Source organism: Sander vitreus, chromosome 21, assembly GCF_031162955.1.
Source record: "Sander vitreus isolate 19-12246 chromosome 21, sanVit1, whole genome shotgun sequence".
Lineage (NCBI taxonomy): Eukaryota > Metazoa > Chordata > Actinopteri > Perciformes > Percidae > Sander > Sander vitreus.
Window position 1 is genome coordinate 5,937,004 of NC_135875.1, and position 25,997 is coordinate 5,963,000.

The following is a 25,997-nucleotide window of genomic DNA, read 5'->3' on the forward strand; positions in this document are numbered from 1 at the left end:
CCAAATGTTATGACTGAATAGTAAAACCATTTTGGAGATTCTTCTTTCTCAAAATATTCTTCAGATATTATTACTTTTTTTCTTAAAATCGTGACTTGATAACACTAAATCTTTTTTTCTCAAAATCTCATTTTTCTTTCCATCCTACAGTGGCTCAAAGTCTGTTGACAAACGGAACTTTTTCTTATTGTTTTTATGTGTATAATTTAAGGGATGTTTCTGCATGAAGGAAACTTTAGTTAACAGAGTAGCACTGCATGGGTTAGAGTCAGTTTTTAACAAAATGCTTTACATTTGGGTTTACTGTGTGTGTAATCATTACAAACATATGCAACATATCCCTGTATGTTCACCACAAGAGAGCAGCAAAACATTTTCTTCTATACTCCTTTATATACCTTCTATATATATCTCGCTTATATGTAATCATTGATCAGGAGTGATTTTGGCAGCTTTAAAATACAGTGATAGCATTGAATAATAACAGACTTCTTGCTTTTGGAAAATGTTTCTTTTTATTCTTTAAATTGAGGGGGAATAAACATTTATAGATATAATCAAAGATCATTAAAGGCATGAGGAGTATACTGTAAGGCATTGTTGAGCTACATACAGTAGTGCTTTTGTCAAAATGTACAAAATGAAATAAAGAAAACATCCTTGCTGTAAGACTCTAATAAGAACCATGTAGCAGTACAGCATACTTGAAAAATACATACATTTCTTTATATACAATCGTATACAACATATTTACACAATAAATTGCTTTAATGTTGAGGCTGGCATCAAGATTTGGCCACTTGGCAGGTCCAACTTGTTCGTTCTAGCTGGTAAATAAAATCTCTCCTGAAAGAAAAACAAACTGAGGTTAGAAATGTAGACACACACACACACACACACACACACACACACACACACACACACACACAATGTAACACACCATTTATTTCAACTAACTAACACAACACATTAAACATTTTAAAGCAAAGGGTCAGTGAATTATTACAAGTTGTACTCTTTTGTTGGAAGGAAGGAAATGTTCCCAAAGACCCAGAAACCAACCACGTTTTCTGTGTCAGTTAGTTTAGTTGGATTAAACAGGAACATGGCCATTTGATGTCCTCTGATTACGCTTCACGCTTATCGGGTTTGTTAGCATAAACTTGTCTACAGAAAAATCTGTTTCATACTAACAGGAAATGATACACGTGCCATAGTCTATCAAATAGAAGTGCGACGTTGGAACGTAACTGCCAATTAAACTTTACAAATGTTGTCACCAAAATGTTTTTCCAAGGATTTAACTGATTATTTTTTCTTTGGCCTTCCAAACTGTTCCTGGAGCTATTTTGCTGACATCCATAATTTGCTTTAATTTATTCCAGCTGGGAGTAGCTCCTCCGTTTCTTTGTGCAATGCACCATGGGACAACAGTGTACAATCAAGAGCACACACACACACACACACACACACACACACACAAAAATCAAGAGTTTTGTTTAGTGACTGTGTGTGATGACTGTTTTGAGTGTGCTTTACTCAATACATACTCAAAACCTGCTTAGATTTATTATGTAGTGTCGAGACTAAAAACTACATTTAGTAAAAGGGCTCCAATAACGCAGGACCTGCATCACTTGATATTGTAAGCACGTGGGTGTATTCAACAATTTTGCAATGAATCAAATGCTGTACAACCATTTGACAAACAGTGTCCCTGAGGCTTTTGGGGGCCTTGGTAATCACTCCTTGGCTTTTGGTATTCTGAGTAAATCATTTCAGAAGAAAACTTTATTCGCTGTACTTACTCTCTCTGGTGTGATGCACCGTCTTTTCGACACAGTAGCCCCTCGTCACATGGACAAATCTGGTTAATGCTGAATGCCAGACCACCATCGGGAACATAGCAGCTCTCCCCGCTGATCAGACGTCTCTTGCACACCTGCTCACCGTGGTGTCGAGCGCAGCACATGGATGTCCCACAATCCCTGTCAACTTTACATCTGGCACCTGGATAAAGGAAAAAAAACTATTTCAGGTCCAGTTGTTTTTGAATCTCCAAACCGACAAAAGACACACACTCTCCCATTTGTATTGTCTTCCCGTCAACCTTGAAAAAAAAACACTTCTTTTTTAAACGTTTTTTACTTCTACACATTTTCAGCGCTTATTTCTACGTCCTAATTTTAAAAACGGGCCAATGTGACCCGAAGTCAACACAAGGGTTAAATAAACAGGGTTTGAATGTGTTTGCTGGCGCACTCTTACCCTCTTGCCCGTTGGGGATGCTGCGGTGGCACTTCCCAAACATGCAGCTGAGTCCGCGGACGCACTGGGCATCCCTGCGACAGTAGTGGCCCTCCCCTCGCAGAGGAACACAAAGACCAAAGTGTCGATCACAGGAGAAACCCCGTCCACAGGCCCTGTCATGGTCGCACACAGCCTGGGGAGAAAAAAAAGGGGGAAAATGTTCAAACTTTACCAAGACTTTTGTTAAAACTTGTAAATTTCATGGACATAGGGACTAAACTGCCTTGTGCAAAAGCATTAACAGCACATTTATCATATGGGAGAAGTGACACTGATTCTGGGTGTAACCTTTCTTCTTTAAACGGACATTTTCCGATCTTTAAGAAGAAATATTTTACGACACAAACACAGAACTGCCTTTAAACAATATGAATTAATTCAAGGGAAGCATTACATTAATACACATTATCTAGTATCTTACCGTGATTGCTTTGGCTACAAGAGCGCTATCTCTAGGCGCCTTTGCTCCTTCTTTGGGGGGGCTGTGAGGCATGTTGAGCATCCAGGCCCATATACGAGCTTGGGTCCAGGAGAAGCAGAGAAACAGGCAGAGCATCCACAGATTCCCCAACATTTCCACCAAAACAATTAATAATAAAAATAAATATAAAAGCAAGATAGACTGAAAATGATTAACTGGGTGACTAAAGGCAAAATCAAAGATGAGTCACTTGGCTATGGCTCCACACCAAATCCAAATCCAAATGTCCCAGTAAGTGTGTACTGCAGAGATCCATGCAGTGACAGTGGCTGCCTCCTCTTCCATGTGTGACATTTATAGGTCACCAGGGCTGGACTTTATCCCCCACCGGGCTGTTTGTCCAAGCAACAGGGTAGGAGGAGACAATTAGTTGTTAATGGATTAACTAAATTGCCCAGGTCACCCCCCGCAGCCAGAAAATAGTGGCGAAATGACCAGTTGTGGAGCAGGGAGAAAGGGAAAGAGGGGAGATGGGAGCCGGGAGGGGATGGGTGGACGTGATGGGCTGACAACAGCTTCACACAATAGAGCCGAGCACCGCCTCTGTGTGGTTATCTCTGCCAGACAAACAAATGAGGAAGACAAAGGCAGACAAATGCAAGACATGTTCCACTGCTCACTGAGTGACGGGTAAAGCCAATGTGGGTCCCGGCCCCAAAACACTGGGCAAACACTCCTGGCCCTGACCTCCACTGCCCGTCGCCCCCTACCTTATCCCACTTCAGACCCCATGCTGAGAGCAATTTGCAGAAGTGCACTCTGCAGACGACCCCATGAGCTCATTAAATGTAATTACCATTAGCCATTAGTTCTCGGTGGGAGAAGGGGAGTGAGTGGAGGGGAGAGAAGTTGCTCGAGGTAAACAAAATTTGTTCATTCATTTTTGCACATTTTCTTCAACAATGTCAGTTTCTTTTTACTTGTCAAAAAGAAATTAGAACAACAATAATCCACTGTAGTAATAAAAAAGGTAATAATTTGATATGCTTAAAAATTTACCATTTTTAAATTTCAGATTTTGCACGTTAAAAAGATCTGGTGATTGTTTGAAGTGAAATATTTTGGAAATATTCTATCAGTGGGCCGATATCTTGAAAATAAGGAGAACATAACTAGCAGACTGTTCTGTTGAAATGCTTCAGACATATCATCGTGGAGTATAAAAGTGAAGTCGTTTCTCAACCTGCTAGGTCGACAGCAACAACATGTTGGTCTTTCATTCATGATGGGTTTCTTTGATTTAGTGTATAACCTTCCTACTGTCTCAATTTCATCTGCTAGACAGCTTTTTCTCACAACAAGTGGGTGTAATTTATGACATCCTTTACAGCTGTGTTTTTACCTGAAAAGAGTGAGTGGGTGGAAAGGTATCGGTGAGAAGCCTGAAAATGAATCAGGACAGCCTGGCCTGCAGTTTGGTTAGGCTGAGGCACAAAAACTACTTGATTGAGTTTTAAAAAAAAATCATGGTGTGGAGTTTTGAACCCCTGTCCCCTGGGTGAAAGTCCTGTGTTTATTTGACTGATTCCACCACCCCAACCTGCCTCCTTACGAGGACTTTAGTGCTCTTAAACTTCGTCACCTTTTGCTCCTGTCATAACAGCCACTAGAGGCCGAAAAACGCAATAACTTTACAGACTAAAATCCTCTCATAGTTTATAATGTATTAACCTAAATATAAGTCGTAATTGCTGCTTTAAACAAACAACTTATGTGGGCGTTTTTCGAGGGAGGATAGTCTCCCGGATTGTGTCATAAATCCATGAGCTTGACGGTTTATAAGACACCAAGATGCAACACAGAGGTTTATAAAACTAGGATAGGATTTAACAGGATTTTAGTCTGGAAAGTTATCGTGTTACTTGTATCTGTCATCGAAGTGGTTTTTATTGAAATGTGGAGGGCTGCATTTTTTCACACAGGCTAAAGTTGGTCTGGGTGCCACCTGTCAGTACCATTTGTGTTTCCCTAGCACACAATGAAGTCTAAAATACAACCACTGCCTTTTCTCTGTTGCACTGTCCCAGCAGCAGCTTCTTACTGCTGAAGCAATAGTGTCTGACAGAATTCCAGCTGGATTTTCCTCGAAAGGATTGTGAGGACATCAGTTTCTCACAGCCACAAAAATGATTCCGCTTTTGTTAAAATGGCATCTTTTAATATCGGCCAAGGAATTATAAAATGTTTTTACTCTTAGGCCTAAAGAAGGACCAAATATGTGTCACTATGAGAATGATTGTGCAGTTAGGACTCTGAGACACTTGATAGAAAAGGGCACGGGTCTATGAGCCTGTTTAGTTATTAAGCACTTAATTGAAAACCTGCAAATACAGACGGTCTACAGATGGACTCAAGGCAGTTTTTATGTTTCAGCTTTTACACAAACTCATATGGAGCCTTCATGGGTTCCGTTATGCAGTGCCCATTATATTTTGTCTCCTATGGCCACTCCAAGGCTCCGTAAGCGTTACATCACATTTTGTCTCATTCAGGTGGGATCACAAGCCTCCAGGCTACTATAAGACCCAGTACCTCGCTCAATGGTCTATGTCAAGTACTGGTAATCACACTGGAGGTGTTCATTTGCTTTTGGAAGAGTCAGATGTTATGAGTCTTATGATCTCTCCAACTAAAGACTGTACAATGTAAAGCAACTGTCAGTAAGCATAACGTCTGTGTTTGAGCTTTACTTAACATTAGCATTCACTGTTTCATTAGCATTCACTGTTTCATTAGCATTCAGTATTTTCGCTCAGACTTACAGTAGATGCCTGGATAATTGTTAGTCATTTACATGCTCTTAGTGGGAGACAGCACAGATTGGTTACGTAGATGCCGCAGGGTCTGCACTTATCTCAGCTCCAGGTAGTTAAGTCCTTATCAAAACAGGCTAATGACATAATTGGCGGTCAATTAGTAGGCACAATAGCGGTAACTGGATCAATTAACAACATGTAAATAAGTATTGTATCGTGATTATGCAACCATCGGAGCAGTTTAATGATTCTGATTCATGTGTATTGAGCACTAAGTGGTAAAATATATCAGGCTGAAAATGCATTTATGTCAAAATGATCTTGTCTGAGTCAGAGATTTAGGAGTTACAATTTTGTGAGTCAGACTGAAAATATTTGGCAACTTATCCTATGTTTTTTTACTTATCTGCTGATAAATTGAAGAAATAAATTGTACTTCCTTCCTAATTGGGCGTTTTGGATTTATTTTCTGAGATTCCCAGCACTGTTTTGGAGCACAAGAATTACAACTTCAACTACAACTCCCTCTCCCTTTCTTCATTACACTCCCTCAAACACGTATTCTTGTTCTACATACGTACTTACAGCAAGATATCCCCCCCTTTTATTTACCCAATGCCAACAGCAGATAACTGTCTCCAAACTCTCCTTAACATGCCCCCCAGTATTAATGGCTCTGCTAATGACGTTCGTAATGAATGTCACAATCAACATTGCTGTGGCTCTTGCAATTAGGGGCTAACAAAAACAACGGGCAGGGTGAGGTTTGTCCATTGTAATAGACCATGACCCCCCACGGGGAGCTCTGAATAGTGGAGGGCATGAGAAGTCTGCCTTCCCACCACCAAGAAAAACATGTTCAGTGCAGTAATGGATGGACGATTGGCAGAGAAGGAATGTGTATTAAGGGAACTGGATAACAATGACGTCAACATAGTGTTTCTTCAAGATTCAATATGTTGTTTTAGTATGACTCTAGGTGTGTAACTGGGAAGACAATTTACACAAACTGCCCACAACATTTTCATTCGAAGGCGGAGTAAAAAGTCAAACGTAATAGAGAGAGGTAAGATATTTGTAGTGTTCATTTTTGCTCACAAAAAGTGACAGAAATAGTTTGTCGAGAATGAAAAAAGGGAGCTAGGGAGAGAAGTTCAAACGCTGTAGGTGTGAATGTTGGATCGTTGGTTTCGGTTGGACACAGACGCCCCGCAATCCGACGTCAGCAAGGTGTGGGTGGGGAGGTAGTTTTCAAAGCTATTCAACCACCCACTAAGCAGTTCTGACAGAGTATACTGGCCCCTTAATACACCTGGCAATATAAATGTCCAAGTGCAAGCACACGGTTTTCCAACATTTACTTCCAGCCTTATGTTTAAATTGAAGTCACATTTTAAACGAGGTGCGAGACGTGCCTCAGAGCCATTTTCTCAGTGTTACTTGCCGACATTCCACACCGTCCACACACATGGCAGAGGTTTAATGTCGCTCCTTATTAAGTGAAGTGAGGTGTGAAATGCAGCCAGTAAATGTTAACACAAACAAAACATTTCCATTACAAGGTGAATCTTATATTCTCTGACTGTGCTCACGTTTTATTTTGAAGTAATGGAAAGCTTGGTTCTGCTCGATGAGTGGAGTCAATGTAAGAGAGACAGATGACAGAGATGAGCTCCCATACTCCATCTGTCTGGAATGATGCAGTAATGTCTACTCTAGTCATTAACTTTGTATTGTCTTAAAAGTGAGGTATCTTTATTACCTCCGCTAAGGATGTCATGTTTTTGGCTCGCTTTGTCTGTCAGCAAGAAAACACGGAACTACTAGCCAGATTTTCATGAAACTTCCAAGGTAGAACCCATTACATTTTGGAGCGGATCCGAATCCCAGGGCATATACGTATACACAAACGTTTTTCATTTTCGTTAACTAATTATGAAATAGTGCTGCATTCATGTAGTGTCGGAACAATCTGAGAAATGAGTTTCTGATCATTTTTCATGGCTCACCTTTGCTCTTTCGTTGTCACGCAAATACTCGTTGTTTTCAATGTCTATGTTGTTTTCCACATTACGACTTAAAGCTCATGAACACACCGAAGTCAGAAGAATGACTTCTCAACTCAGGAAATGAGACCATGTGAGGAGCATTGAATGCACCACTGGCCTTGGCGGCGGCCAGTGCCATTCTAGTTGTTGCTGATACAGATACATTTATTGACACCTGTGTTCATTGTAAGGCTCTTTGTAAGTTAGTCGTTAATGCTTTAGGGAAGAATTGGCAGAGTTTTTTTTGTTTTTAAACAATATGGTAAAACAGTTTGCAGCTATGCAGCATTTTAAGGCAGAAAACAGCGAGAACATTAAAGGGATGACTTACAACAAAGGTCTTGAATTGGATTCATTTTGAATTTGACAAGTACACTGTGTGCCCAGCACAAACATTCACCAGGAAAGCACCACACGTAATGGCTTTTCAGTTTCCAATAATGGTAATAGGCCTGCCTCGCGGACTCAAAACCAACTCCTCATCTGTTCTTTCTTATTATTTAGACACGGTGGCAGTAATAATTTTGACGAGAGAGGAAATAAATGATGATAAAATGTGCTCATAGGTCCATAGACAAAATAAATGCACTAAATATAATATTAAATCAAATAAACCTGTCTTCAGATGTTTGAATTGCATTTCTGGTAAGGTTAAAATAATGTTCTCTATAAGCTGTTTTCAATTGGATCAAGACAGAAGAGTGTGAGTCCAGCTGTAATAGGAAACAGCCCTGTGTCTACTTTGTGCCAGTTTTTTTTTTAGTTTTTTTTTTTAAAAGAGGGTAAGATGAGAATCTGGAGTAAGGGTCACTGGCAACCAATAACCACAAATTATAATAATCTCCATTATTAGGATTTTAAAACCGCTATAAACAAAGTAAACAGCCTGTAAAGTATGTACAAGATTAAGCAGAATAAAGCATCACCAGGGAAGCCAAAATATAAACTCTGGAGCATTCTTACGCCAACCACATCAACAAATCCTTTGAAATGGGAGAGAGAACAATCAAAAGAAAATTCAAAGTCATACTCCAACTAATTAATTCATTAATTAATTTCGAACGGGAACAAATCTTCAGCATAGATTTGAAAGAATTTAAATTTTTTTTCACGCTGGATATAACACTCTATCAGTTGTAAAAAAAAGAAAAAAGAAAAAGAAAACATACTCATTGCATTAATCCATGTAATATTTCTTCAAACAAACCAGAGGAGGGAACTTTTCTCAAAATGTCAACCATTTAACAATATCACATTTGTTTTGGTTCAACATGCTTCCACATGGGGGAGACATGCTCCTCCCAACTCCAACCCCCTTTTTCATTTTTCTTTTTTCGGAAGGAAAGAATTTTTTTTTTGAAATACATAAATATTTCCTCTTTGCGGAAGTCTTACAAAAACCCAGAGCTCTAGAAACAGAGACACAAACACAAGCAACGAGACAGACAGAGACAGAGGGGGGAGTGGTGAAGAGTTATTTCAAGGAGTAGAAAATAATGAGATTGGCGCAAAGGAAGAGCAAAGAGAAAACACCTCACTCTGTGACACTGCAACTGCTTGTCAACTATTTTCCTGCCATGGACCCATCATCCCAGAAGTTACTCTAAAGGGAAAAAACAAGGACGCAGAGCAGAGACAGACAAAGGAGGGAGAGAAAAGCAGTAAACCTTGGCTGAGGTGAGGAAAAAGCAGTTGTGTGGGAGAGCGGAGGCGAAGAGAGAGCGACGCAAGGCAGGGGAGTGGAGGAGTGAGGCGCCCCGTTGCTTCCAGAGAAGTGAGAGGGGGAAACGGGGAAAAGAAGAAGAAGAAGAGAGGAGAGGAGAAAAGTCGGGAAAGGAGGGAGAAAAGTTGCCTGGACATGGGGCTTTGTGCTGTTCTCCTCATCTGTCTCTCCCAGGCTGAGCTGGGGAGAGTCTGGGCTCAACAGCACGAAGGTAAGCCCCTGTTCTCCAATGCCAACATACAGGTATTCACGTCTTCTAATTTTAACACCATTTTCACGGCATTTCTTCCGACTAGACTGCCAAGACAGCTTCCAAATATTCAGGTTAAGAGAAATATGATATCACCTGAATTTTTGCCACTAACTCTGACAACAGGCAAGCTGGAAAGATTTTATAGGGCACTTTTTTGCGTGGATTTGCATGTGTGTGTGTTCATATGTATGTGTGAAGCTAATAGGTCCCTTGACATTTCTGTCTGTCAGTCACAGGAAGCACATGAAAGAGTGTGTGTGTGTGTGTGTGTGTGTGTGTGTGTGTGTGTGTGTGTGTGTGTGTGTGTGTGTGTGTGTGTGTGTGTGCGTGTTTATGTGTGTGTGTGTGTGTGTGTGTGTGTGTGTGTGTTAGGATGCCATTACAAAAAACCTTTCAGAATTTAAAAAACTTCTGTCAATGAGAGCAGAAGCTTTTCCATTTCAAAAATGTCTTTGCTTTTCTTCGTTTGCTTTATTTTAGGCTGTGTCTAATCACCAAAATACTGTGCTTGGTTGTTCTGTGCATCACCTATATGTATGCTCCATTCCTGTGGGTGTGTGTGTGTGTGTGTGTGTGTGTGTGGGAGTGCATGCATGTATTTTTGTTCTCCTTGGAGATACATTATTTTTAGCCAGCCCCCGTTCCTCCGCTGCTTCCGCTCCTCCTCCTCCTCCTCCTCCGACAATCAGTGGTGCTCCAGTTTCTCTGGCCTATCCTGTGGTCCCAGTTCCTCTGATCAGGGCCCTAGCTCTGCAGAGGACAACTGACATACTGTGCACAGACCAGAGAGACAGATTCCCCCCCGCCCTGACATAAGACAACTTAAAGTACGCCAAAATTTCTACGCTCATCTTCACCACTAAAATACGCTCCCAAGTTTCAGTTCATGTTGTCAGCCTCGACTCTGGACAGCAGGTGTCCCTATTTTGGGCCTTTCCCCCAACAACCTGATAACTTCATCTTAGTGCTTGCTCACACCAGAATGTAGAGCAGGTCTTCTCTTAATACGTAGTGCTATAGTGACTACCTGCGCTTGAGGGTGATGCATTTGTACCATCCACTCCTGTCTCACGACTGACTGCTGACCACGCCACAACATTTTATTGCAGTCTGTCCAGTAGCTGTTGAGATATTTCAGTCTGAACCTAAGTGCTGGAGTGACAGACAGGCCGACAATGCCTGAATTTAATCAACAGTTAAGTTATTTTCCTGTCACATCTCCCAGTACAGGTTGCATGACCTGCTGTGTGGCCTCTACTGTTCAGCAGGTCACCAAGATCCCTATACGAAGCTTATCCAGCATGTCTGATTATACCATGTGATAATGTCCAGATAGATTTATAATATGCATTTTGACATGACAACAAAATGAAAGAGAGGAGATTCCTGGCTTTAAATTGTTGTACCAGACATCATGAATTGCATGAGTCATTTGATACTGAATGGAATTTAGGGACAGTTCCCTTTAAATCGCACATCATTTTTCAGACAGACAGCGATGATTGAATGTTTGTGTGCAGCTATTGATTCCAATACAATTTAATGTACCTGCTGTCCACACAGATTTAAGAAGTAGATGTTCAAGGCTGTCAAGATGATTGCCTGAAAAGAACAGAGACACCTTTTCAAGGTTGCCACCAAGAGAATATCTTCAGAGACTTATTATTTTATCCAAAGGGAATATAAATAACCCAATAACATACAACAAAGACCACAAAAAGCCCAATCATCATCATGTTAATGTATCTTTCAAATATAAAATTGAACCCAGGTTATCAAAAACTCACATCTGTTATCTGTGGGATATGTTTAATCTCTAAGAAGAATTCAATACATCTAGATTTTCCTGATCAGCTAGTCTACATTTCCTACCATTAAGTAATATCCTGTTGTGAAAACTATAAATACTGAAAAGAGACAGACTGTGAACTACAACTGGAACAAACACCATCTGCAAACTGGAACTAAATTTACATATATATTACAGCCACACTAAAAATGGAAAAATCTGTTCCAAAACAACTCCATGACAGTAAATTAAACATTTTTAAACTCATCGCCTGATCTGTTTGTCCATATTTATCTAAACGCTACATTTTTTTCTTCTCTTTGCGGGTCCTTATCAGTCCAGCTGCCAGTGTTTGTGATTGTGTGTTATGGTTACTGCTGTTTCTCTGAGCGTAAGGTGCCAAATGGCTTCTTCCAACGCCATAAGCTCCAGGCTGGTTTTAACACAGATCACCACAAAGTCCAACCATAATAAAACCACTGTGCTAAACTGCAATGACACACACTGACATACATAACTGTGACGTTGTGATTACTGTTCCATTAATGATTCTTTTGCCAGAAGACTGCAGGTGCTTTGCTAATCTTTGTCCTGACACATAGTCTCATCTCATACAGCACCCAACACTGGACTGGGTCAAGACTTTGTTTGCATCTTGAGATTTAATAATGTTTTCTCTGCTGTGTTTTGGACGGTACATAATGGTTTGGTCTCTTCAGCGTATCTGTCTGTGGAGCAAAGATGTTGGCCTTCTGTAGATAATTCACTTTTCCTTTCCAGGACCAAGTACCTGCCTTTGTGCCCTCAGTGTATCCTCGCTTGTACTTCAAAGTGTTGTGCACTTACCCAGAAAGAGATTATTTTCAGAGGAAATTTATTTTTTATCCCTGGTCTTCATCCAGCTGAACAGACTGAAAGGCCATTTAGCTTTTGTCTCGGTTGAGGAAACGTGGCTTTTTCTGTCTAGTCAATTTTGTCCGGTTGCTGTCTACCATTCAAAAGCTGCTTTCAAATAGTAAAAATGTAACCTGTTTCTTTGGTGTCTGTCATCGACAAACGATAGTTAAATAGTTCTGCTAAAGACATAAAAACCAGTAATGAAAGAATGCCCCAGAGCAACTGCACATTTCTGGAAAAAGACAATGAGAGCAAAGGATCAGGGGAATGGGAAATGGGTGCGTGGGAGACTGTAAAGGGATTAATGGACACAATGTGTATATCCATAGCATGCTGTATATGGTTAAAAATGCTGTGGCCTAGTTCGATGTGACTCCCAACACCCACTAGATTTATAAGGTGGTTGCTGCAATGCAGATGCAGATGTAGTGGAAACCGCTGCCATGCAGGTGCCATAATCTCAAAACAGCTGTATATCTGTTAATCATTCAAAATAAAGCTGCAGGATTAGAGGTTTAATTTTCACTTACGTCAACACTCCTAAATACAATAAACACATGAGAAATTGACACCATCCTGGCAGCCTAAATTTTGGAGGACTGTCAGAGCACCGGCTAGTTACCAACAAAGTTTGTCACTTGCGTTGTTGGATGTTTTTTTTACACACACACACACACACACACACACACACACACACACACACACACACACACACACACACACACACACACACACACACACATACACACACACCTGATGCTGCAGAGTTCAGCTTAACAAGTTCTTATGCAAAGTACAGCCCACTCTTAAAACTCTTTAGCATTATTTTTGTTGGAAGTCCATCCGGGCAACGTGATATCATGACTTTGCGTAAACATACACGCCCACTTTCTTAAGCCAAGTGGCATGTTATCGCGAGGCTACGGCTGGGTTTAGGAAATGTCACACGCGGGTTGGGTTTAGGAAAAGAAGAACGTGGTTGGGTTTAGGAAAAGAAGAACGTGGTTGGGTTTAGGAAAAGAAGAACGTGGTTGGGTTTAGGAAAAGAAGAACGTGGTTGGGTTTAGGAAAAGAAGAACGTGGTTGGGTTTAGGAAAAGAAGAACAGTGTTGGGTTTAGGAAAACCACAAACGTGGAAAAGAAACGTCATATGCGGGACACGAAGGAAACGTGACGTGTGGGACATGATCCCCAATCTCCTGGGTGAAAGTCCTGTGTTTTACTCATCCTCCACCCCGACCAACGTCCCTATGCGGATTTTTGCCCTGTCATACTACTCGCTACGGCGTCAATTCACACGCAATTACAAGGTAATGTTAGTCAATGGAGGCCAAGCGGCGTTGATAAACATGCTAAAAAGCGAGTATGCGTCTTGATAACACGCCAATAATGGCATATGAATTGACGTGTCATACATACGCCACTTCATGAGATCAGTCTGGGATCCCACATGCACACAGTTACACAAGGTTAGATTTGTTACGGGAAACACTTTGTGTTTATAAAGCTAAATCCAGAAGGGACCTATAAAGTGTAAAGGCTGCAGAGGAATGCATGTACAATCGTATACTAATGCATAGTCCTTGATCTGCCACCTCCAGTCTTCCTCCCCCTCAAAGCTCTTCCTCCTCCCAGCTGTTTCACGCCTTTTCAGTTGTTTAGTGATGATGAGTGCTGCCAATCTGACCCAATTAGGAGCCTCTTGTTCTGAATCCGTGGAAATAGCTTTCTCTGCGTCGTAATCAAACAAGATTCCTCATTAGAGACATTTCCCCGGTGTGTGTGATAACCTCTCTATGTTTCTTTTCTCTTGTCCTATTTTGAATCTTAAGCCTCTTTTTTTTCTTTGTTTCTTGGTTTTTTACGTCTCTACCAACAGAAAATTCACTTCATTCAATCTGAATGCAAAGATAGCACACCCCAATTTTTAAGCCTTTCTGTGAGCCTAAAAATAACTTCATTTAATTCTGACGATAAATCTTTTCTAGTGGCTTTACAGCATCTGGCCAGCAAATAGTCCTGCACATAATCTCCCGTAAAAAGCTTGTCGTACCGATTAAACAAACAAGATATAGCATGTTAATCTGTGAGCCGTAGAGGCTGGTAAGCAGATATTGTTACCTTTACACAGAGCCAGGCTAGCAGTTTCCCCTGGTTTCCAGTCTTTATGCTAAGCTAAGCTAACTGGCTGCAGCTTCATACTAACCATACAGACATGAGCGTGATATCGTACTTCTTTTTTTGCAAGAAATCAGCATATTTCCCAAAATGTTGCACTATTCCTTTAACGGACAAGTACTTACATATCATCTTCTTTTTCCAACAAATAGCAAACAAAAGAGAGCCCAAATGCCAAAAATCCATCAAGTTAATAAGCAGTAATATTTATGTTTCCGCACAGAGGAAAAATATAATAACCCAAACATTACACCTGTATGTGATTGTTAAACATCTTATTTCAAAACATTGGACATTAATCTGCTGCTATAACATAATCCCCACTCCTGGGAAGGCTTTCCACCAGATGTTAAACTTGGCTGTAGGGTATTTCTCTTATTCAGCCACAAGAGCATCAGTGATGTTAGGTGATACAGATCAGGTCTGGCTCACAGTCAGCGTTCCAGTTCATCCCAAAGGTGTTGGATGAGGGTTGATGTCAGGGCTCTGTGCAGGCCAGACAAGTTCTTTGACACCAAAGTGGGAAAACCATGTATTTATGCACCTGATTTTGTGCAGGGGTTGGGGGCATTTTAATGTTGAAACAGGAAAGGGCCTTCCCCAAACTGTAGCATTTTAATTGGCACAGACAGACTAAGCCAAAACAAGAAAAACAGCTCCAGACCAAAACAAAAAAAAGAAAAGAAAAATTGTGGACCGAACCCAGGGTGTGCACATACTTTTGGTCTTAAGTTGTAAACACAATTTAAATAGAAAAAGGCTGAGAGGGGGGTCTGAACCTCAGGCTGGCTCTTGTCTTTTCCTCTCTCTCTCTCAAGATGTTCATAAACATGCTGTGATACCTCAGATCAGTGAACTAACAGCTCACATAAAATCTACACAGCAAACTGGATTTAACCTTCAACTTGTTCTCCAGTAGGAAAAACAGCAGAGACCTTCACCCGGCTGAACGATCAGCGAGTTCTGCTGATCTCACAACTATGTCTGAAAATGTGAACAGGACACTGAGTCATGGATCAGTTTACTGTTAAAAGAAAAATGGAAGAAAAGTTCCAAATATGAAAGAATATAAACATCCATCTATGATCTGTTGAGCAGATGACAAGAAACCCACAGAAATGTAGGTGGTCAGCAGAGACATGAATGCACACAGGAATACTTGGCCAATAAAGAACACTGGCCCCTAAATAAAGGTTGTATCATACTTTACAATTAGTTCATAAGCACCTATCGTCCAGCCAAAACACACACGCTACATTATTAGTTTAAAATGCAGAAATTAGAAATACATCACGGCAGTATTTCTGCATGACAGATTTTTCTCTGTCTTTGTGGGAGTTATTGCTCTAAACATGGATTACATTTACTGCGGACATGTCTGCCTGTTAATGATCCAAATGATGGTAACCAATAATGAGCAGATGTGACCACAACGTTTAAAACTGTTCCAATTCTTTTAAAGACAACATTTTTACCAGATAATCTCAGAGCTCTTTTCACATGTTTTGAAATCATGGACAGAAGTCAACGATCATGTTTTTCTCAAAGGGCTGGAATCTAGAATTGGGTGATTTAGCAGGTGAATATTTACTACAGCATGTAGAAGGTATGGTAAGAAAAAAATAAAATCTGGGCCCAGCAGAGTTCAGAAGACATCTGTGCGTTCATCCAGGGCCCACGTGTATTAACTGTTCAGCCACCATAATGCCTGTCCTGTTCTAGATGCACTGAGTGGGACTACTCTGCAGACGAGTGAGGATGTGTCCGATTTACACAGAACCAGGAAGGACCAGCAGACCCCACACAGACACAGAGAAGCCCGCAACACTGAAGGAGGAGGACTTGATATCAGTACCCTGCCTGACAACATGACCCGCATAGTGGTGAGATCCAAATAATTGACCCTGTACCAAGTTGTTGCTATGCCTTTCAAGCTTTCAGAATCAGAATCAGAAAAATGGTTTATTGCCACAGTAAGTTAAACCTACGTGGAATTTGCCTTGGTGAGTGGTGCATACATAAACAACATAAATAACAAATGAACAATACAGAAACAGAAACAAATATATACAATATTCTAGCACAGCATGTATGCACTTTTTTAAACAATGCTTCCTTGATTTCAGACGAAGGTAGCAAAAATTAAAATGCCTATGTATTTATTTCCTTATCTCAAAAGGCTTGAAATGTTGTATGTAATGTATTACTGGATCTTAGTGTACCACTGTACTGTCTTGTTGGCTACGTATTGTTTTAAGTTTATGGCAGCTGTGTGCAGCACTACTGCCCAAGCAAAATCCACTTGGGGACAATAAGTACATCTTATCTTTAAATCCTAAAAACAGCCTCTCATTTCTAGCTGACGAACGTAGATTTTGCTGGTTGAAATGACAACTGTAGCTGGCAGATTAGATCACCTGTAGCGTGCCAGCTAACGCAGTATTTTTCGGTTTTACGAGAGAAACGATTTTAAGGATAAAGACTAACTGGTTGGTTTGGCAAATGGTTTGGTTAACCACCGAACTTCTGTTAAAAAGCAGCGCACAGCAACTTCCCTGAGCTTTTCTATGAAACCATCCAGGATTGTCTGGCACAGAGTGGATAAGACACAGCTTGATAACTCTGATACAGTGGCATCTAGATTAATGAGGAGATCATCATCCTACATAACCTAGCTGCATCTGCTAAAAGAATAGTGACGCACAAATTGCCACAAAAATGGTGACCTTGGATGAGATTGACACAGCTCTACAGACTGACTCAAAGACAGCTTTTGTATGTAGCAAAGTGTAGCTTTTTTTTCACCTGAAAATGACGTAGACATGACGGATACATCACTCGCTCAAAGAGCGGAGGTGAGAGGAGGTTGTTATTCTGTCAGGTGGACTTGTCCTGTGCCGTTTTCCACTCTTTAGCTTTTACGTGTGCGTGTGTGTTTGAGGTTTTATTTGTGTCTTATGTCCCAGACTCTTCTTTCACTTAAATTAGCCTCAGTAAAATTCTACCCAAATAAATTGTGTTGTACGCTCTTTTTTTGTATTTCCTCTCCCTCCAATTCAAAATTGAAAACAGACGACAGTCTTGTCCTGCCAACTTACAGTGTTTGTTTAAGCGTGAGTATGTGTGCGTGTGCATGTGTGTGTGTTATATGAATGACTCACTTGAACAAGATCACATGTAACCCTGCTTTTGCCTTTTTGGGGGGAGGTTTGATCCCAATTTCCGAAACCCTCCACCTCTTGTCCAATGGGAATCTCTTTAATAAATCAGTCAGCTGTGAGGGAAAAGTGTACGATTGTTCCCTTCTCCTCACCTAGAAATCCCCCCCCCCCTCTAGAAAACATTGGCTGGTGTCAGGCAGTGAAGATGGGAGAATAAAAGTGGGTCACTTGCTGTATATGGAGCAGCCGGAGAGGCAGTGAGAACGCTGCATTTAACTGCTCCACTTTCTGAGCCCACACTAAACCCCAGAACCATTGCTCTCTGTCACCTTCAAGTGTGGCATACATTAATAATGCCATCAAAGTGGAGATCTGTACGATCTGTACGTCAGAGTACTGTATGCAATGTGTAAACAGCTCCCCCAAGTGGAACTGTTTGGAAAGAAACAGAGGCGATAAATCCCAGATGTTTGGTGCGGTGGTTCCCAACCAACCCCTTAACACAAAACATCTCTCATAACCCCTTTTCAATTGGATGTCTGTCTTTGATTTGTGAGCAGATCAATCAGAGGATGAAGCAAAGAAAACAAAAAAGCATAGGATTTTGTGTGGCAGATTTTTTTTTCTTGCCTGACAACTCCTTAGATTCATCCAGCGACTCCTCGTAGGGTGCCGACCCCAGGTTGGGAACCACAGTCCTAATGTGGCATCAACCCTGATCCTCTCTGATTCACCATCACAAGGACACTCGATCATGTCATGACAAAATGTCTGGGGGAAAACAAACACACAAAACACATAAACAAACTAATGTTCCAGTCAAGGTATCATCAATGTAATATAATGGTTTTCGGCCTGATGACGATGTAACTTTGAATGCTTTGAGGTTTGTGGAGGAAAGAGACCACTCACACATGAAAGAGGGTGGACATACTTTCTTCACAAACATTAATTATGTCTAATGTATTATCTATGAAATAGACTATAATTTAGGCGCTACAACTGACAAGTTAATATGCGCTACCTGCCAATGTCTGTACTAAGACCACTAATGCTGTACAATACAGGCATACAGGGTTTAATTTCTAGAAAATAATTGCAATTTGATTTTGACTGGTACCTACAATCATTTAAGAATCGTATGGCAACAATTTTATGAATTGTGAAATAGTGATATCAATATAATGCAAATAAATGTCTGTTAAACCCACTCTAAAGTACCTCCCCATGAATGACCTGTTTCTCTAAGGAGGACACCCAGCAGTACTACACATGGAAGAGTTTTGGTCCAACAGACAGACGGACTAAGGACTTGTGGGTAGATCTGAACACCCTGCACAAGAGCCAAGTCCAGATCCACGGCATACTGTCTAATGCACATCGACAGGCAGCGGTGAGATCGATCTCTCACACAACACACACACACACACACACACACACACACACACACACACACACACACACACACACACACACACACACACGCACACGTGCGTCTGATATGTTTTCTTTTCCACAGAGGGTGGCACTTTCTTTTGATTTCCCTTTTTATGGACACCACTTGAGACAAATTATCGTAGCGACTGGTGGTGAGTTTCATTTTACCTTACTTGATATCACAGCAGTGTTCATCTACTGTGCCCTTCCAATCAGGAGATTGAACGTCTACCAGTGTGCTCAAGTAGACTTTGTCCTACCCTGGGGAAATATTCAGGCATACCATGCTCTAAATCTGGTTAATTCTAAATGCCTTAATTTTTTTGTTGGATTTAATTGCTTAAAGACTTGTCCTTCATTTTTAACCCAAAGATGCAAGCAAGAGTTATTTGTTGAATCAACAGTATGCTATGCTAATGGCTGTGCAGTGGATGGGAATGAATAACTTGATGTGCAAAATGAGTGTAATTTTGTATTTCTTTTTCCACAGCATAGTATTTTTGAATCAAGCCATCATCTCATGATGGTTGTAACATATACCTGCTGCAAACAAACATTACAGTACATTGCTATTGTTTGAATTGCTGTGTTGAATTGAGCATTGTGGTTGTTCATCCGGTATTTCACGTGTCCACTTACTAGCTTTTCCAGAGCTTTTAACTAAATCTCACAGCGAATGGATTTAGGTAACATCATGACAACTGACCAAAGTGTGCACTTCAGTCACATAAGAAGTTGTATATCGGGGGAGGAAATGGAATTTTATTTCCATATGGTATGAAAATCAGTGGTCAGACTCTTGAAACCTGCTACAGATAGATAATCCCTCACAGTGAACAAGACGCCTGCTGCATCTCATAACGATAATGTAACTAACAAAAATTAAAACAGACTTGTTCTGTGGATTGATTTCCCTCCCATATAGAAATAAATGGAAAACAATGGTTGGTAGAAGGGCTTGGTATTGTAAAACGTTTTCACACAATATCAGAGTTCCTGTACCAAAACAATACATTTTTCAATACCATACTATAGAAATGTAAATACAGTTAAAAACAAACTTTTTAGATTTGACAAAAGAACCCAAATTTCTCAAATGTTGTTCACATGGACAAGTCATACAAGAACTTTGCATGAATAAAATGCTCTAAAATAGTCTCCATTTCTACATAATTCTGTTTATAGATACATTTTCATTCAAAGATTGAAAGTATTAGACCAAATATTCTATGCCAGCTTTTGATCATTTTGACTCTGTGCTAAAAACATATTTTGTGATGTATTATGGTTTTATATGAAACTCTACAGCATGCATTCGAAAACAGGCATTGTTTGTGCTAAGTTTGTAGTTAACGTTTGTGCCTGCGTTTCCGCCCAGGGTTCATCTTCATGGGGGAGATTACTCATCGAATGCTGACTGCCACACAGTACATTGCTCCCCTCATGGCCAACTTTGACCCCAGCTTCTCCAAAAACTCAACAGTGAGGTACTCAGACAACGGTGAGTGAGGAACTCCTCTGTGAAGTCGGTAATGTTTGGAAGCTCCTGGTTTTCTTTAACCAGCCTCTGTATCTTGCTCTGCAGGTAATCTATTTGTGGTGCAGTGGGACAAAGTCCATCTTAAGGACAGAGAAGCTGAAGGACCTTTTACTTTCCAGGCAGTCCTCCACAGAAATGGAACCATTGTTTTCAACTACCGAGATGTAGGTTATGGACTTCAACTAAACAGTTTTCTTCATCATCTGTACACTTCTGCAGCTGTTAAAACAAACACTGCTGTTATTTTTTAGATCCCTATACCGGTGGAGAAAATGAATTCCACCGAGCATCCAGTGAAAGTGGGACTGTCTGATGCTTTCATGGCACTCCTCTCCTCCTCACAGCTCTCAGGTGAGTTCTCTGAAATAAAATTAGTTGGATGTTTTTTTTAAACAGGACTAAACAGACTTTAAAATGTATGGAGATGCCATTGTGACGAAGATACAGTAATCAGGCTTCTCGATTCTGTTTTTTCTTATAACAATACGTTCATATTTTTCTTTTATTATAACATATAAACCTCATTTCAATTTGATTAGAAAATAAACATTATTTCATAGAACAAAATAGCAACTTTCAATTAAAAAAAATGTCAAATGTGATCCAGTAAAAAGCCTAAAGATAAGACTTTTGTCTATATTGCAAACGCACTAACATTTTAGATTTGTCTTGAAGATGCAAATCGTCGTACTATCTATGAGTATCATCGTGTTGAGATTGACATCACAAAGATTGTTAGCAGATCTGCTTTCGACTTCACACCTCTGCCCAGTAAGTATCCTTACAAACCAGCCTTTATATGAGAGCCTAGCCTCATTATTCACCTCTCTAACTCCAGGACACTGTGTATCTGATTCCTCCAGCTTGTCTGCAACACACATCCTGTGATCTCTGCCTTACATCCAACTTGACAACCGGCTGTGGCTGGTGCAACACACTTCAACGGTAGGAAGAAATTCTGAAAGATTTATCTTGTAATGAAGCCGCAGAGAGCCTGGCTCTCCTCATTTTGTTCTGAGTTTCAGATGCTCGGACGGTATCGACCGGCATAGACAAGAATGGTTAGATTATAACTGCCCTGAAGAGGTGAGACACATTTCCCAGTTACACAACAGAGAAATGAGCAGCTGTTTCATTCTTTCCTGAGTCATTCCTGTGGGCATTCACTCAGGCAAAGGGCAAATGTGAGGACTACAACCCGGTACTACCTGAGGGATCTATGAGCTCCTTTAACCAGTCTTCTCCAGGTCCGACACCTTCTTCAGCAGTGATCGAAGACCCGCCTGTCACTAAAGGTAAACTTCTCTGAAACCGACTCCGAAGGTTCATCTCAATCCTTCTGGTGGTACAATGTCTGGAGAAAGACGAATCCGAATCCCTGGACTGGACTTTTGTTTGACAGTTAATGTGTGACTTGGATTCAGCTTTCTCCAGAAATAATGAAGATTATTTGGTTTGGTTTGACATTATTATAATATATTTATAATAGTACAACATATCAGACTTTGTCAGGGACAGAACGCTCAAAGTCCTGGGGCCTTTACTACGCAGCAGGATTTGGGGTTAGTGAGGTAACTTCAGGTTTAACCCTGGGTTTACCGTGTTATGGTGGTATTTCACTTCTGCTGTGGTTATTTATGCTGCACACCTAACCTACCCTATTTTAGAGTCTTTTGTTTTTATCTTGTTTATAGATGTACTAAGTAGCTCTATTCTTGATGTTAACTACAATTAATAGTCGGCGCTGCTATGCCATGTCATCTCCTATAGGGATCAATAAAGGTTACATCTTATTTAACCTTTACATAAGATGTAACCATGCATACCTTATCTTAGCTTAAATGGTTACTCACGTGTTTAGAAAGACTGTGGCAGTCCTTCAAGTGCTTGTCCAGGCGAGACAAGCTGGCAAAACATGAACTACATCTGCAACCTTGATGATTTTGGTCCACTTCTGGCTTTTTTGCGATGACTAAAAAAAGACAAATAAGAAGAAGAAAAAAAATTCAACATCCAAAAGAATTACAAATTCTTATGATTATGTAGTGAAAACAGGTATCTGAAATCTGACAAAAGATAACCGACTGTATGAGCCTAGAGTAGCCTATATAAGACCAGTTTTCATTTCATGAATTATTTAAAAAAGGTTCCTATGTGTAACTTTTACATGTATTAATAGTTTTTTATCGCCAATGGTCCAACTGATTGTAACAAAAATGTGACCTTCCTCCAACTGTATACATAAAGTTGAGCTGAGTTAATGTTTTCTTGAGCATGAATGAAGCATTTACCAATATGCTTTATTTTATAAACACATTAGTTTACAAGTACAACAGACCTCTTGTGGTCAGTTGCCTTGCTCAAGGACACTCATACCCATAGTATCCCAGCAGGTCAGACCATACACATCAGGAATGCCTCTAAGGTTACAGTCATCTCTTTAGCTGGCCACTTCTACATGCAATAACAATCTGTGTTTTCCTTCCTTTCAGATATACAGACGGGTCCACCAAACCATAAGGGGAAAACAGGGAACTTGGCCATCATAGCAGGTGTAGTGGCTGCTCTGGTTCTGCTTGTAGTTCTGACCTTACTGGCTGTCTACTACATCAACACGCACCCCACAGTTGCTCCACCGTTCTACCTCATGCAGGTGAGAAAAAAACAAATGCATGCATTCTGTAGTCACAGTTTATTTTTCTGTTTAAAGCTGCTGTAGGTAGAAAGCAACAAACCACCAGAATTTTAAGTAGAGTGAGACCTCTTCCTGCAGCTCTCCCTCTCCTCTCTCTGTCTACATGTGCAGAACAGCCAATAGGAATGCTCTCTCTCTCTGAAAGGACCTGTGATTGGCCAAAGCCAACAGGAGGTGCAGAAGTCTTGTTTTCTCTCAGACCACTTGAATTACAATATGCTAAAGGCTTATCAGGAATTGTTTCCCAGCGGCATCAAAAATATAACGCCTACCACAACTTTAACAATATGCCACATGCACACTCATGTTTACAGTGGTGGAATGTAACTAAGTACATTTAGTTAAGTACAAATGTAAGGTACTTGAACTTCACTTTCTTTTCATTTCTACTTTTACTCCACTACATTTCAGAGGAAAATGTTGTACTTTTTACTTCACTACAATTATCTGACAGCTTAAGTTACTAGTTACTTTACAAGTTAAGATTTTTGCACACAAAGAGCTTATAAAATGTTTTCTTACAAATTAAACTACCCAACTATATATATATTATATATATTAGAAGTTTGTACTATTAGTTGGACAAAAAAAACATTGTGAGGGTGTCACTTTGGGCTCTGAGAACATTTCTCACTATTTTTCAAACAATCGATTAACCGAGAAAATAATCAGAAGATTAATGCATAATGAAAATAATCATTAGTTGCAGTCCTATGAAGAATAGTTAAATTTGCAACAGTAACATGCTGCTTTAACATTAATGCAATAATAATAATCTAATGATGTATAACAGTCACAGGGGACATTTTTCATCTTTGACTTTTAACACTTAAATGACATTTTCCTGTTTATACTCACATACTTTTGCTGTAGTAACATTTTAAAAGCAAGACCTTTTACATATAACAGAGTATTTTTACAGTGTGGTATCAACACTTAAGTAAAGGATCTGAATACTTCCTCCACCACTGCATGTTTGTCTGCTGCCTGGCCTTTAGCAACTACTGTCTGTTGTTCTTAGCGACGCACCAATAACTACTGGCCCTCCATGAAGTTCCGCAACCAGGGCTGTCACTCCAGTTACGCCGAGGTCGAGCTTGGGGGTCATGAAAAGGATGGTTTCATTGAAGCTGAGCAGTGCTGTTAAGAGTCCTGGACATGCAGGATTCAGTCAGAAGAAGAAAGGACACCATCTTGAGGACTGCAAAGTTATTACAAGGAGATGAATATGGACGATCAGGCCGACCATCAACACAGGATGTCCCTACTTCTACCTTGGCAGCTGGACAGTGTTGACTGACTCTTGTAGCTCTTGCCAACTTTTTCTGTGTCTTTTGCTCTCTGCCATCACACAGGGGATCTGCCATATTATTCAAGGGTTGGAGGGTCTGAGAGGAAGCCGACTGTTCAGAAATGAGATGCAAACGTGTAACTGTACAAAAACACATCAACGTAAGCTGATGTCAGGGAATGAATCAAACTAGCCTTCATACTGCAAACCAACATACAGCTCAACTTAACCATGTGTTTTTGTTTTTATTCAGTTTATGGAGTTATTTTTGTTTCATGAAACTTCCACGTGACCAACGATTGGTTTATGAAATGTTATATCTCTGTGGACTTCAATATAACAGATATTTAGCTATGTACCTGATAGTGATTATAATGATCATCTTGAACTTCTCTGGAGAAATATTGTTTGGATGAATTTTAGAGACATCAAGTTATGAGAGTTTTCTTTTATCATTTCTGTTTAAATGTCTGCTAATAAAAGCTGGTGGTGAATGTTGATAATCTCATGCTTGGTGAAGAGTTGAAAACAAATGGTATGGACCACCTTGGCCTATATTTAGACCATGCACATCTACCACTGATGACTAAGTGGAAAAGCTGTAAGGTGAATGCCATCATGTAACAAACTATGTTTATTTCGACAATATGCTCTAAACTGTCACATGAAGGAGCCCATAAGACTACAAGAAAGTCAACAACCCTCGCATTGATTCAGAATCGTCCCACAGACACACAAAGGAACAAAGGAGGTGCTTTAATTACAAAAACTCAGCTATGCTAGCTTTATGAGCAATTTATACTCCCGCATCATTTAGAGCGTCCTGACGGGAAACATCACTGCCTCGTACGGAAACAGCACCTTATAATTACATCCATGACAGGACCCCATCCTCTGCGCAGCTAGTTAGCACTGCTGCTAACGTTAGTTGCTCTTAATTTGTCCTATACGCGTGACCCCAGCTACCAGTCCAAAAAAAAGAGTCCAATTATCTTCGCATATGACAAACCAAGCGGTTAATATATAAATGCATCACTTACTATTTTCGTTAACGCGAAAATAGTAATACAAGGGACATTAATTAATTGGCCACCTTAAAAACTTTTAAACGTCTTTCTGAAGTAGCTAGTTACTGAAAGTAGTGCAGGTGGAACGTACCATTCTAAAGCGGGGGTCTGGAATAGTCCAAGTGTCGCTAGCATTAATAACGTTATATTTTAAGAGGATTGTAAAACAATCATTGAAGTACAAGTACAAAATACAAGTGAGTAAAACATACAGACATGTGTGAGGTCTGTGTAAAGTTAGGTCTCATGAAGCAAGATGGCGAGGGTAGAATTGTACGTTAGCACAGACTATAAATTAAGAACGTTAGATGTCAACTGCCTAATAACCTCACATCAACGGTAACCAAAGAAGTTACAGCGGTAACTCTTTG

The 25,997-nt window shown here is 40.2% G+C and overlaps 1 protein-coding gene and 1 long non-coding RNA gene across 2 annotated transcripts; one reads left to right on the forward strand and one right to left on the reverse strand.

The window, feature by feature from the left end:
- Window positions 1-538: 538 nt before the first annotated feature.
- LOC144535902 (uncharacterized) lies at window positions 539-2,577 on the reverse strand. The gene is made up of 3 exons (XR_013503711.1): window positions 2,269-2,577; window positions 1,809-2,010; window positions 539-846 (listed from the first exon to the last, which is right to left on the reverse strand). It is a non-coding gene; the product is annotated as an uncharacterized LOC144535902 (long non-coding RNA).
- Window positions 2,578-8,962: 6,385 nt separating this feature from the next.
- On the forward strand, window positions 8,963-25,056 carry LOC144535887 (plexin domain-containing protein 1-like). The gene is made up of 13 exons (XM_078278663.1): window positions 8,963-9,529; window positions 16,158-16,318; window positions 18,846-18,989; window positions 19,116-19,185; window positions 20,412-20,534; window positions 20,619-20,737; window positions 20,825-20,924; window positions 21,249-21,344; window positions 21,437-21,518; window positions 21,599-21,659; window positions 21,745-21,868; window positions 23,066-23,226; window positions 24,290-25,056. The coding sequence occupies exons 1-13, from the start codon at window positions 9,454-9,456 to the stop codon at window positions 24,413-24,415; spliced, it is 1,443 nt and encodes a 480-aa protein (XP_078134789.1). The 5' UTR covers window positions 8,963-9,453; the 3' UTR covers window positions 24,416-25,056.
- Window positions 25,057-25,997: the final 941 nt, after the last annotated feature.